This window comes from Bufo bufo, chromosome 6 (genome assembly GCF_905171765.1).
Source record: "Bufo bufo chromosome 6, aBufBuf1.1, whole genome shotgun sequence".
In the NCBI taxonomy this organism is placed as follows: domain Eukaryota; kingdom Metazoa; phylum Chordata; class Amphibia; order Anura; family Bufonidae; genus Bufo; species Bufo bufo.
Window position 1 is genome coordinate 58,484,575 of NC_053394.1, and position 14,227 is coordinate 58,498,801.

A 14,227-nucleotide genomic window follows, 5' to 3' on the forward strand; every position below is an offset into this window, starting at 1 on the left:
CTCATCCATTTGATTGCGACGGGCCAGCCGCCGCCATCTTGATTTATGATCTCACACATAATCCTGTGCGTGGTGACGTATGACGTCACCGCGCCAGCCGACGTGATGTCTATATCACGGGCCGCACGAGATTTCACGCTCTATCTTCAATCAAGATGGCGGTGACTGGCTCTTTGCGAGCAAATTGATCAGTTTAGTATAATTTTATTATAATTTTTAAAATTTTTTACACTGTATTATTGTCAGATGCCGCGGTCAGCTATGAATGCCGCATCTGAAGGGTACAATGACGCGGGTGGCGCAATCGCCAGGCAGTGAAAACTTCATCATTGATTGGTCCTGTCAATCAAAGTGTAGAAGGTGCGGCAGTTGCAGAGAGAGCAGAGCCTCTAGGTGTAATGGTAACGCCCCCGTTGCTCCTAGAAGCTCATTTGCATATATTAAAACCTCATTTTTCTCAGCAACACGGGCACATATGAACATGGGACCAACACAGATGTCTTCAGCTGCCAAGTGCACATGTAACAGGTCAGCCAGTGTCATAGGTACAAAACTGCTGACAGATGCCCTTTAAGATGGAATTTCTTTGGCAATTCTACTTCCAAAATCTGGAATGATGGAAATATAGGGTTTTTCTACAGCTGTGGGAAGTCTACCACTCAGCATGTCCTGACGTCAAGTAGCTGTCACAACGGGAGTTGTAGTCTCCCAACACCTGGAGAGCTGCTGCTTGCAGACTGACAATGCTTTGATGAAAGTGGAGCCGTAGTGAGCAGCGTTTCACTGTAACGCTTATCCCGTCTTCTCTTTTTATAGTGGGTTTCCTTGAAAGAAATGTTGCTAAACTATGGAAAGCCCTTAGAAGAAGACGAGCTGTGGGCGCTGTGCTACGAGTGCTTATATACTCTACAGACGTACGTGGATTATCCAGGTAAAAACGCGTCCGTGTTGTCAGACAATCCAGGTATTTGCTTTTTTTTTTTCTCACCAACTTTGATTATGTATTGAAATTGCTTTAGTGCGGTATTTGATAATCCAGAAAGTTTGATAATCTGGCTCATTTCCAGCTCATCGATAGAATAGTGATGCCATGACTCTCTCCTGAGACTCCTGTCTTTTTTTTTTTTTTACATCCTGTTTCACTTGGAAGCGGTGGCGATGCGTCATAGACTTGCATTGCAGAGTATGGCCTATGTCACCCTATCTAAGGGTGCACTGTGCACCAAGACGCGGGGTCTCTGCACCCTGACCCCACCTATGACATGTATCCGAATTTTTTATACAGTGAAAGTATATTTCTGTAATCAGTGGTATTAATAGTATTCAAAGCTGATCTTAAAGGGGTTACCAAAGTGTAGCGTTTACATCCCTCAGAAGTTCTGATTCCAGCTGATCTAGACCTTTACTCATCATGAAAATGAAGGTTTCCTTGGAGATCTAGCTGCCTGGGCTTGGTTCATGTTTATCTTTGGTGGGATTTATTAATATTGTCTTAAAGGGACACTGACAGGGCCAATAAGCATATTGAGGTATATATATGGCAGTACAGGTCTTATAATGGGTATTACAATCATCTAAGTATCCCCCCTGTCCACATTATACATACAGTAAAAAAGTTCTTGTCTGGGAATCAGGATATCTGATGGGTAGGGTTCCAGCTCCTGGAAGGGGCCTCCACTCTTGGCCACTTCCTTGGCATATGACAGTCACGTGGCCTTTGTGCAGTTCCGTCTAGTGTTGAGAGAACTTGCGTTTTCAAGTTTGGCGTACAAGGTTTGAGTTATCTGAGAATTCCATAACGGAATTATTAGATAACCCTAACCTTGCACGCCGAACTTGAAAATACAAGTTTGCTCATCCCTAGTTCCATCCCATTCAAGTGAATGCGAGTGGGGTGCAGTACCAAGCGCAACCACTAAATCCTGTACGGCGCTGTGCTTGATACGCTATAAAAGGGCCATAGCGATCATCCAAGAGCTGCAGTCCCTTTCAGCAGCTGATCGGACAGGGTTCCTGGAGATGGACCCCCCACCGATCTGATATTGATGACCTATCCTCAGAAAAAGTCCTCCATATTTAAGTCTTGGAAAACCCCTTTAAATTTAGACCGACAGCAGAAACAGTGGCAGATTTATCCCAGTGGCCGGCCTTGTGCAATATATTTCTTGTATCTTTATAGACATTTTAGACCCTTTACAGCACCATTCATTAATCTGGCACATTTTATGGCTCGTTTATTAATTTTTTTGCTGTAAACGGAGCCAGAATTTTCATGCCTTCCCATTGTCACTACACCTTTCTGGAACTACCATAGACTTTAATGGAGAAGGACCCTGTATCTGGGACTACTGCTAAAATGAAACGCAGATCAGGACACCCTCATTCTTGAGTCTGAGAGGACCTTGGCAAAGTCGCCAGCTATACGGATTTGACATTTATGACCTGTCCGACAGATAATTTTGTGAAAACCTAGGCAAGAGAATATAAGGATTGTGTGTCTAGCCATGCAAAGTGTAGCGGACCTGCCGACCTGCCCCGCCGGCTGTGTGTGGGATGTAGTCATCCCTTTACCGTGACCCGGGCAGAGAACAAGACCCTCATTACTTCTGGCCTGCAGGAAAATGCTGACAGAGGCCGTTTGTGCCGCTTGCACAAAAGCCTCTTCTTGCTGGCAGAGGATGAAGTAGTTTAGATGTAATTACATACATCAGAACACGCGTCTGGGTCTGAGCTGTGTGGACGCCATTGTCTGCACTTTGGCAGAACCACTATACTGTATTGTCCGGTCACTGGCCTCTGGATCACAAATGAAAACGTCTCGTCAATTCAGCGGCTGCCAATGCGTAGATTTATTTCAATTGGGAAAAAGATGTCTATGATATAGATGGCGCTGTAAATGATCTGTAATCCAGCACCCAATATACTGGACTAGCCCCAGATTACTAGAGATTCTGGATTATTGCACGGACCCAGTTTCGATCCTGTGACTTGGGCAAAGGCTACATGGCGACACTGCTCACCTGACATCGCCGAGTTGCTTGGATCCCCTAGAAATGAATGGGATTGCCGCGACAGTCGCAAGAAATCCCGCCGCGTTGGATTTCATGCGACTGCTGCAGCGATCCCATGCATTTCTATGGGATAACCGTTACTCGGCGATCCTGACTGCGACAGGTGTCGCCCTCGCCTTACACATTTGACTGCTTCCATACAGGCCGTCGCCCAGCTTTCCCTGAGAATCGCTGCATACAGAGTTAAAACTGACTCTCAGGACGCTAGGAACGCTGGATGACTTCCAATATATTGGACGTAATTGGGCTTTTTGGTGCCAAACATCACTGTAGGTCACTGGGGCATCCGGTTTCAGCAAAGTCCATTCTCGGTGGAACTAAAGTTATACTAACTTTCCAACTAAATTTGTCGATCCCCCTATTTTTCAAAATCCCTGCTTGATTTCATTGAATAGGAACTTCCATTGTATACTCTCAGTAGATACAAATCTGTCCTGGTTAGGTGATGGACACACAGGTCAAGGACTGAAAGACCTACCTCTCCCCGTTCCTTCTCTGCAATCTGTTGGGGATGCAACCCCTTGCCATCGCCACGGGGTGGTAATGGGCCTTTTTAAACCATGCATAGACCTCCTGACCTCGGTCTGTGTATCGCTTGCCATTTTTGACCCTGGATTTGACCTTTGGGTTCTTCTCTTGCCTTTCGTCATTCAACTTGCAAGGTTTCACCGTTCCAAATGCTGTCGGAAGAATGATCGTTGAGCAAACAGCTGTTCCTCCTGACTCCCCCCATATACATACGCGCTTATTTTGGCCGAGTGTGCTAAGGAAAGGAGAAAGCCAGTGTCCCTTCTGGACACATTAGACTGTCGGCCGAACCCTCCGTTCTCAATACCCCATATTGTTTGGCGGCTTCTACTCTCAGTGATGGTTGTAGCAGGATTAGGATCCAGATTCTTCTGAGACTCCACCGGTGATGCATGTGAAGGTGGGTACTTATACCCCATTCACATGCCCTGTGAATTTGTCATAAATTATGTAAAAAAAAAAAAAAGCGCAGTGCCCTACTGTAACACCCCTTTGCACTGGTACCTGTTTGCCCATTAAATGTCCCCTGCAGTAAATGGCACCTACCGTAGAGGAGATTTCTACTACTCTCCTTATGGGAGGTGACATGTGCCACCAGCAGCCAGTGTCCGTGTGTCATGCAGGAAACGAATAGTGCAACCGCTGTGTCTACATTTGTGATAGTTTGGTCATAGTCATTCGAGGGTTAAAGAAAAAGCTGATGTTGTGCCCTATTTTGCAGCCATTCTGAGTCTGGAGTCTGTGTTCATTGACCAGTGTGGAGAAGTCCTCTTTGTTACTCATCAGAATGAAGGTAAGGTGACTCATGGAGGTGCGAGATTATTTCGTGCTGCGCCGCTGCACATGAAAGTAGTTAAATAACCTCATTACACGGTGAAGCGGGGGAGGCTCACCCGGGCGGGCGTTATTTATTTATTTTATTTTTTTCTTTCCTCTTTTGTAACCATGTAAAGAAATGTTTGTGTGACAAATAGCAAATTAAAACAACATTTCTTTAGGTGCAGTCGGCCTCTGAGCCTTAAAGGGGGTTCCCACTTATAAGTGATTGATTGCTGGGGCTCTTAGTGATCACAAGTTACTACTCTCTACTGTCTTCTATAGGGCTGTCGGAGATACATCTCTGTCGGACCCATAGAAGTGAATGGAACGGTGGTCACACATATGCACCAGCGCTTCATTTGTCAGCAGTCGGACCTCCTATGGATAAGGCACAAGTGTTCTGTCTACAGGAAACCCCTTTAGACCACCTGCACAAGGGATTTCCTTGCAAATTTCTGTGCATTTCTGCACCCAAACCGCACCAAAACCCGTAATTTTCACTAGGATATGCCCCCATTGTCTGATAGGTGCGGGTCCCAGCGATGGAACCCGCACCTATAACGAGAACAGAGCGGGGAGCGATGTGGCTGGAGGACCCCAGATTTCCCAATGTCCGTCCACCACCAAGCGCTAATCCCCTCCTCTCCCATAGAACCGAATGGGAGCGTGCCGCGCATGCGCGGCCCATGCTCCCATTCATTTCTGTGGGGCAGACGGACGACCATAGCCGAGCCAGCGCTCAGCTATTTTCGGCAGCCCCATAGAAATGAATGATGGAGGACGGCTGCGCATGCGCAGTGCGCTCTCCTTCACTTTTGTGGCTCCGTTCTCGATTATAGGTGCGGGTCCCAGCGGTGGGACCCGCACCTATAAGACAATGGGGGCATATCCTAACGATATGCCCCCATTGTCTGAGATGAGAAAACCCCTTTAATGTGGATTTGCCACAGATCTCGCCCTTAGAAAAGCCGCACGGCAGGTCAATATCCTCGCTGAAAAAAAATCTGCAAAGTGTACATGAGATTTGTCTAATTTCGTACATTTTGCAGGTACTGTACTACTCTAGTTTTTTTTTTTGCAGGCGCGTGGCACTGTCAGGTGAATTCTTGGTTTGGGCAAAGTGTACATGTGTTCTCAATGGGTAAAAGGGGTAAGCTGCTACCAGACACATCTGGCGGTGGTTTAACTCCACTGAGGATAAAAGGATCAGGCATTGAAATTCAACATGCCCAACCCTTCTTACCCTGGTCGGCAAGTCATACTGAAATCAGCGGTTCAACTGACTTTACTCTAATAGGTATTTATTCAGAGGAGAGTATTAAAACACGCTGACAATACCAAGCTGAATGGGGACCTGACTGCGTCAGTGAATATTACTCCAATGGGCTTTTAACTGAAGATGGATTTAGACGGGCCGACTGAGCTGCCGATTGTCGGGAAGGAAGCGTTCCTTCACAACAGTCGGCTGCTCGGTCAGTGAAGGAGACCACACATTTACATGCAATGCTCTCCTTCACTGTATGAGGACGGGGGATCGCTAAAGCCATCCCTCGTCCTCATACAGAATCATGGCTTCTGAGCAGCAGATCGCCGTTTCGACCGCACAATCTGCTGCCCAGAAACTATGAACAGTGGTGCCTGCATGAACGACCGGATCACCAGAAGAACTCGTTCATTGGGGGATCGGCGGCACATTCAGACGGGCAGATGATCGGGAACGGTTGTCTAAATGCACCTTTTATACAGGAACAGATGAGCAGCATGTAGGCTCTAAGGGCTCATGCACACAAATGTATTTTCTTTGTGTGTCCGTTCCATTTATTTTATTTTTTTGCGAACCGTATGGGGAACCATTCATTTCAATGTGTCCGCAAAAAAAAAAAACGGAAGTTACTCAGTGTGCATTCCGTTTCCGTATATCCGTTCCACAAGAGATAGAACATGTCCTATTATTGTCTGAATTACGGACAAGGATAGGACTGTTCTATTAGGGGCCTGCTGTTCTGTTTTGCAAAATACGGAATGCACACAGACGTCATCCGTATTATTTGCAGATACATTTTTGCGGACCGCAAAATACATACGGTCGTGTGCATGAGCCCTAATACACAGCAATTAGCAATTCACTTTGTTCACATGCACTACACTGCATTATGCATAGAACAAAATGGGTCTGTTTTTTTTTTCTCCCTAGTTTTTCCCCTACTTTTTGTATTTAATTTTCCTAATTTAACTTAACTTTCTTTTTTCCTTCTTTCAGAGCCTTATGATGCGTTTTGCGTGCCACCTGAACATGACCCTGATGGTGATGGATCTGGGACAGAAAAGGTAGAACATGAAATTAATGTAAGACAAAGCTACAGGAAAGCTTTACGTCTTATTGCTCGGTGCACGTTAGAACCCAGCAGAGAATTCAGTTCCCTTTTAGTAATAGTGCCGACATCTGGCACACAGCTGCATCTGTTTTCCTGGCTGCTAAATATAATATCCATAGAGATGCTGGAGCCTTGGCTATCTGCCATGGTCAGGGTTAACATCCCTGTGAGCCCCTCCTAGGGCGCTGGCATTTCCACCCAACATTTAATTTTCATTGGGCAAGCTGTGCCAGAAGTGAGATGAAAAAACTAATGTGTCAGACCTCTGATTCTTTCTATCCAAAGCTTAAAGAATAAAGCCAAGTCAAGTGTATAACAAGATTTAATCAGTTTTTTTCCTTGTACTTGTTAGCAAGTGATGGGATTTTCCAGTAATTGTAGATAATTAGTACTTGTTAGTACGTAGCATGAGATGCCCATCGTATTACACAAACTGCAGATCCCTACGGGGCCAGTACTAGTGGCTTTGCCCCATGGCATCCTGACAACCTTCCCCCCCCCCCTCCCCCGCCCCCTCTTAATACACATGTCAAGCCGAGCGTGCATGTGTTAATGGGCAATAGGGAATATTCCGTCTTTTAGACTGCCTAAATGTCAGGCAGATTATCAGGAACGAATTTTCCTACGAACGCTCGTTCCCAACAATCGGCCCATCTGAAGGTGCTGCAGACCAACAAGCGAAACGCTCATTCATCGGGTGAAATGATTGTTTGTGCGGACACCTCAATCATCCTTTCTGGGCAGCAGATTGTGCCGTGTGAGCAGTGCTCTGCTGCCCTGACACAATGCAGCTGTATGAGGATAAGCGATGGCAGTAGCCATTACTCGTTCTCATACTGTGGAGGTGATATAAATGCAGATCTTCACCTCCACTAACGAGCAGACAGTTGTCAGGAAGGAACGTTTCCTTCAAGACAAAGGTCTTCTCACCGGCACAGTGTAAACGCTCCTTAAAAGCTATATACACCTTCGGGGGCATTTTTTTATTTTTTTTATTGCATTTTTACTCATTTTGGATTAAAAATGTTTATTTTATTTTATTGGTCTTTATTAAAAATATTGAGCCATTCTGTCACAAAGGATTAACTGTTTTTCTAGGTGTGTTTCGGTCATCTAATAATCCTTATCTCTTAATTACTAAGAGGTCATAAACACTTACTGATAACGATGTGGCTTAAATAAGATCAGAACTGAGCTATAATGAGTGTTTGTTTATAAGGTCAGAGAACAGAGATAAGGAGTCTGTCAGCTCAGATCCTGCTAATGGAGCATCTGAGCCCTGTACAGAGAAAAGGACTCCATATTTTTAATTAAGACCAATTGAAAATGCATTTTTACCTCATAATGAGTACAGTGCACTAATAAATAAATAAAAATTGCCTCAAAATGTGTACATAGCCTTTAAGTCAATGCCAGACCTCCCTGGCTGCAGCCTATCTCTCTTGAGAGCAAAGGATCGGGCATGTTGAAAATGAACATGCTCAAGACCCTTCTTTTTTCCACGACTCCAAATGTTGGGACAGTGCCATAACATTAGAGGTTAGTCTAATGCAAAGCTAAGCAGAGGCTTACCAAATGCACTATATTATCCATCGTTTAGCTATAAGTTAGTCTACGTGTTTCCTCTCTTCCTTTTTTTTATCAGTGGAAATATATAAAAAAAAGTTATTTTGCCATAAAAATTACATGATTTTCATACAGGGGGCAATCTCACTGCTCACAGTGATGTAAAATGCAGAACACAGTTTTCTGTTCCGTATTATCATATATAACATAGTTATAGGGGGACGTGGCCACCCCTTGGCACCATCATGGTTCATCACATTTCTGCCTGTGGGCATTGTGAAGTGGAAGCAACAAGTCACATACAGGGCAGACAAGCTCACAGGACAGGACCACAAAATCAAGGGTGTACCTAATACAGGAGCTGATCGCGCTATACGGTCCCTGGGGTTGGGGGCCATTCCTGCATGGTCTTGGTCCTGTTTCAGTGAGTTGTGAGAACTTACAGAGGGACGTGACCTCCATGTGTGCTGAAATGTTAGCACCTGAGTCTTGAAAATGGGATAGCGCCACAAAGTCTTCCTGTTGGGGGCGGTAGGTGGGGGTCTCATAAACCACTAAAAGCGGCCTAATATTTATCTTGGCTTTGAGGCCTCGTCCAATGAGTACACCACTGCCCAGATTACTGAAGATTGCACTTCTCAAAGAGAACCCGCCAATTCCCAGGACGGATCTGTTATTGTAAATTCTTGTATTTGACGTAAAGCAATTCTTTACAGTTTTTCAGCAGAACTCTGCATTTTCCTCTGTTATTCTTCCTGTAAATGTATGAATAAATTGTATAATTCTCGCTGTCAGTAGCGTGTGTTCCTACGCAGTCTAACTGTGCTCATACCCACTGGATGAAGAGGGGCCAAACACAATGATTTTGGCGGAACTGACCGACCATGTAAGGCTACTTTCACACTGGCGTTTTGGCTTTCCGTTTGTGAGATCCATCATGGGCTCTCACACGCGGTCTATAATGGATCAGTTTTGCCCTAATGCATTCTGAATGGAAAAGGATCCGCTCAGAATGCATCAGTTTGCCTCCGTTCAGTCTCCATTCCGCTCTGGAGGCTGCTTGCAGCGTTTTGCTGTCCGCTTGATAAAACTGAGCCAAACGGATCCGTCCTGGCACACAATGTAAGTCAATGGGGACGGATCCGTTTTCTATGACACAATCTGGCACAATAGAAAACTGATCCGTCCTCCTTTGACTTTCAATGGTGTTCAAGACGGATCCGTCTTGGCTATGTTACAGATAATACAAACGGATCCTTTCTGAACGGATGCAGACGGTTGTATTATCTGAACGGATCTGTCCATGACGGACCCGCACCAAATGTGAGTGTAAAAGTAGCCTAATGTGTATGGCGCAATCCCGACTCTCCCCAGACAGCAGATGTTGGGGGGGAGAAGGATCAAGCATATTGACTTTAAACATGCCTGATCCTTTGCTCTCAGGGGAGATAAGCTGCTGACAGAGAAGTCTGGCAAGTGCTTTTTACCCTCTTCCCATTGAGAACACATGCATGCTCAGCCCAGTGTGTATGGGGGTTGGGAGAAATACTGTTCAACTGACAGCTGTGGCAGGTTATATGGGCACCTTGACCCTTGACAAGGAGAATGGTAACACCCAGTTGTCAGGTTGTTCATACACTTCCAGGAGGAATAACAGAAGAAGTACACAATGCAACGTTCAATTAAAAACCAAATTAGTGATTTCATGGGGAATACAAGTATTTTCTGATACAGCTGGGTGAGGAGGGGTCTTATTACAACAACCTATCCCCTATCCTTAGGATCTGCAGGGGTCCGACTGTTTGGGATCCTGCTGATCACTAGAGGGAAGGCCCGTGTTCCCAGGTTCGGACACACATGGGTGCCAGCGCTCCATTATTACTGTGGCTGGGTTCTTGTACTTGGTTGTCTCCGGCAGTCCCATAGAGTTATATGGAGCGGCAATTGAATGGATGGCGTTAAGCAGTTGTAATGTGACAACCCCTTTAAATCTTGCCTGCAGTATTCACAATGGTGATGGCTCTAACTAGTATCTGCTGATGACTGCACATGACCATTGGATGTTTTGCGGTCTGTAAATTGCGGATCTGCAAAACCAGCCATGTGCATTCCGTATTTTGCAGAAAAGGTGGCCCCTAATAGAACAGTCCTATCCTTGTCTGTAATGCGGACAATAAAAGGACATGTTCTATTTTTTGGCGGAACAGACATATGGAAACGGAATGCACACTAAATCATTTCTGTTTTTATTACGGCCCCATTTAAGTGAATGGTTCCGCATACGGACCACAAAAATGTTTGTTTGCATGAGCCCTATCCTTACCGCTTTCTAACCGTGTGCACATTTTATTTTTTTACAGACTTGTGTATATGGCATTGCAGCCATTTTATGGTCAGCAGCCAAGTTCAATTACCCGGCAAATCACAAGCTGACGCTTCCCAAAAAGCTGAAATGGTTCCTTCTACAGATGGCTAAAAGGGATTCTGATGAAAGGCCAAGTTTAGCTGAAGCTTTGCAGGTAATCCTACTGAGATACACACTGGAAGCTGGCAGGGAAAAGACGTGGAGACCCCCGCCCCCCCCCCTCCACATCTGGAGGTCCACATGTTGCCGAAGGCCTGTCAGATGTAGTCATTGCGCCGACCGTAGAAATAGATCCTGCATCTGTGTGGCCTAATTCCGGAAATGTGTGGCTATAATGAATGGCTCTATGCAGCTTGTAATATGTGGTGTAAACTGAGACCTTCTATGCTTTCTATAATTAGGAAGGGAATTATGTGGAAACGTCTATTTGCAGGTTTGGAGGGTAGAAAAGGGTTAATAAAAAGTGAAGGAGTTAGTCACTTTTCTGTATCGCCCCTCTCCCCCTAAGGCTAGCTATACAGTTTAGATTGCTGTCAGCTTCTTGACACCTCGCCCTCCACCCACATGCACACTTGGCTCGAGAAGGCGAGGAGCACTCTTCCCTCTAAGCCAGGCATCCTCAAACTGCGGCCCTCCAGCTGTTGCAAAACTACAACTCCCAGCATGCTTGAACAGCCTACGGGTATCAGCCTACAGCAGGGCATTGTGGGAGTTGTAGTTTTACAACAGCTGGAGGGCCGCAGTTTGAGGATGCCTGCTCTAAGCGGTGTTCTCCGGAATTGAATGAGTTAAAAATTCCAAACTCTGCATCAGAAAACGCTGTTATTGGGCTCCTTAATCCTTGTTAGTTTTGTTATTTCCAGAGCGACTGCTTAGGCTAGTTTCCCATCTGCAGCTGTCTTCTCTGGCAGGCTGATCCGGCATAGAGCGGCCTACCAGAGTTATCTGGATCCGGCGTCGCCTGCCAGACCCCATTTACTATAATGGGGTCCGACAGAGATCTGGCCGCTACTTGGCAAATAAGCTTGGAAATGATCAGACAAAAAACGCTGACGCAATGTTTTTTGCCCAGCCAATTCCCGGCATTCTGTGCCAGAACAGCCTGCAGGAGAGGACAGCCGCAGATGTGAAACTAGCCAAAAGGCTGTATTACACAGCCCAATGTGGCAGACGATCATCGGGAGGGAAGCGATCCCTCCAGGCAATCGCCTGCTCACTAGTGGAGGAGATAGCTGATATTACATGCAGCGATCTCCTACACCGCATGGGGAGGAGAGATCATTGTGCCATCGCTCGTCCCCCATGCTGTATAGTTGTTTGCCGGCGGCAGATTTTGATTAGACACCACAATCTGCCGCCTGCAAACGAAAATGTTTTAACATGTCAAAAGATTTGGATTGCCCAATGATCCTTCATCGGGCAATCGGCGGCAGTATTACACTGCATGATGACCTTCTTTCCCCCCGACATACCCATTAGATGGTTCACTAGTTTTACCAAATTAATGGGTGCAACTGACATAAGCTTCATGTGTCTGGTCACTTTAAGGCTCTGTTCAGATAACGTTGAAGCCTTCCGTCACATGGTTTTGTTTTGTTATATACCACTGTGTGTGTGTATGTATGTATATGTATGTATGTATGTGTATATATATATATATATATATATATATATATATATATATATATATATATATATAGCCACAGGCTTCCATGTATACCACACGGTATATGCCCGAGGAGCGGGTCTGTTTTTGGGAACAAACGTTCATATGAACACTCGTTTAAGGGTGCCGCTGTTCACCTGATTAATAGGCAGGAGTCTCATTTATCAGATGATCACCTCTAAGATTGTTTGCCGGCAGCACATCTCCCTGTGTAAACAGGGTGTACTGCTAATAATATGTAAAGAGAATGGGGAATGAACAATCGTAATGACCATTGTTGGTTCCCCTTTCACTTTGCATCTGGCCATGTGAAAGGCCCTTAAATGAGTGCCGATCAACTTGTATATCGTCAGGTGGCACTCCTTTTTGGCCTTTAATAGAACCCTTAGACTACTTTCACACTGGCGGCACGGACCTCCGGCAGGCTGTTCCGTCGAGTGAACAGCCTGTCTGATCCGTCCTGCTGCTAGTGACCGTGTGCCCCCAGACTGCCGCTCCGTCCCCATTGACTATAACGGGGGCAGAGGCACGGCGAGAGGCTGCCGTAATAAATGTCGGACATGTCGTAGTTTTATTCCGGCAGCCTCTCCCCGTGCCTCCGCCGGAACTTCACCCCCGCCCCCATTATAGTCAATGGGGATGGAGCAACACACTGTCACTAGTTGACTGTAAAATCCTGGCATAGAGAAACTTTTCAATAGATCTGCCATTGGTTGGCATTTTATATACTTTTTGTCATGAAGCGTCATATATGCAGTGTGTCTGCTTCTGGTCATATTGGTGATGTATCCTTCCTCATTTCAGGTCTGCAGGAAATATCTGGAGCAGAAGAATTTGGACAGTAAAGCAATGTGGACAGGTTTAATCGGCCTAATGGATCAGGTGGGCAGAGACGAGCATCAAGAGAACTGATGAGCTTCTATGAAGTCCACACATATTTCATAGTGCTGTACGCAGAGTGTGATTCATCCTGGCAGTCCTTGTCCCCAGCAGGGCTTACAATCCGATTCCTCTACTTCACTCACCTTCTTTATCCATATGAAGAATTGGTTTTGGAGCAATAACAGAGCTCCGCAAGCTTTTTAAACTCCTGAGCCACATTGAAAGATCACAAACTGAGTCTCCTCCAGGCCAAACTATAGAGAAGGAGCATGAGACACATGCTCTGGTGGCCTACAGTACCTTAGGGGACCTAGAGGGGCTTCATCAGCCACCCTCCTTATTATTATTTATTATTATTTATTATTAAAGCGTCATTCAGTCCATAGCGCTGTACATCTGAAAAGGGATGCGCATACATAATACAGACAACTGCACTAAGCGCGAACAAGACGAGTTACAGACTGGTACAGAAGGAGAGAGGGCCCTGCCCGTGAGGGCTTACAATCTACATGGTCGGTCATTGCGTGCCAGGGGATGTATGGAGCGGGCCTCTGCAGTGAGCCCGCTCCATACACGCGATCTGCCGGCTGTACTGACAGGAAGCGGCAATCGCGCTGCCCCTGCCATTTAACCCCTCAGGTGCCGCGATCAAGGCTCCTGTAAAGTCATGCAGCTCAATCTTCCTTCCGATCGGAGCCCCCGCAGTGAAATCGCGGGGCTCCGATCGGTTGCCATGGCAGCCTGGACGCTGCTGAAGCGATCCAGGCCTGCCATGGCTTTCTCCTTACTGAGCTATGCACGAGGCACAGGGCAGAATGGAGAGTGTAAAAATCCTATTCACTGTAATAGATCTCTATTGTGGTGAATAGGAGAGGGGATCAAAAGATCCCATGTACGAGGCCCCTATGGGGGCTAATTGTTGTAAAAAAAGTAAAAAAACACCAATATATTAAAA

General features: G+C 45.9%; 1 protein-coding gene across 3 annotated transcripts in view; it reads left to right on the forward strand.

Annotated features, from left to right (window-relative positions):
• Nucleotides 1-14,227, forward strand: part of KNDC1 (kinase non-catalytic C-lobe domain containing 1) — a 118,435-nt gene that overhangs the window by 46,315 nt on the left and 57,893 nt on the right. For all 3 annotated transcript variants that reach the window (XM_040435349.1, XM_040435350.1, XM_040435351.1), the window contains 5 exons: nt 817-931; nt 4,321-4,392; nt 6,679-6,746; nt 10,720-10,878; nt 13,195-13,272. In XM_040435349.1, the coding sequence (XP_040291283.1) occupies nt 817-931; nt 4,321-4,392; nt 6,679-6,746; nt 10,720-10,878; nt 13,195-13,272 (492 nt within the window). The remainder of the gene's footprint in view (nt 1-816; nt 932-4,320; nt 4,393-6,678; nt 6,747-10,719; nt 10,879-13,194; nt 13,273-14,227) is intronic.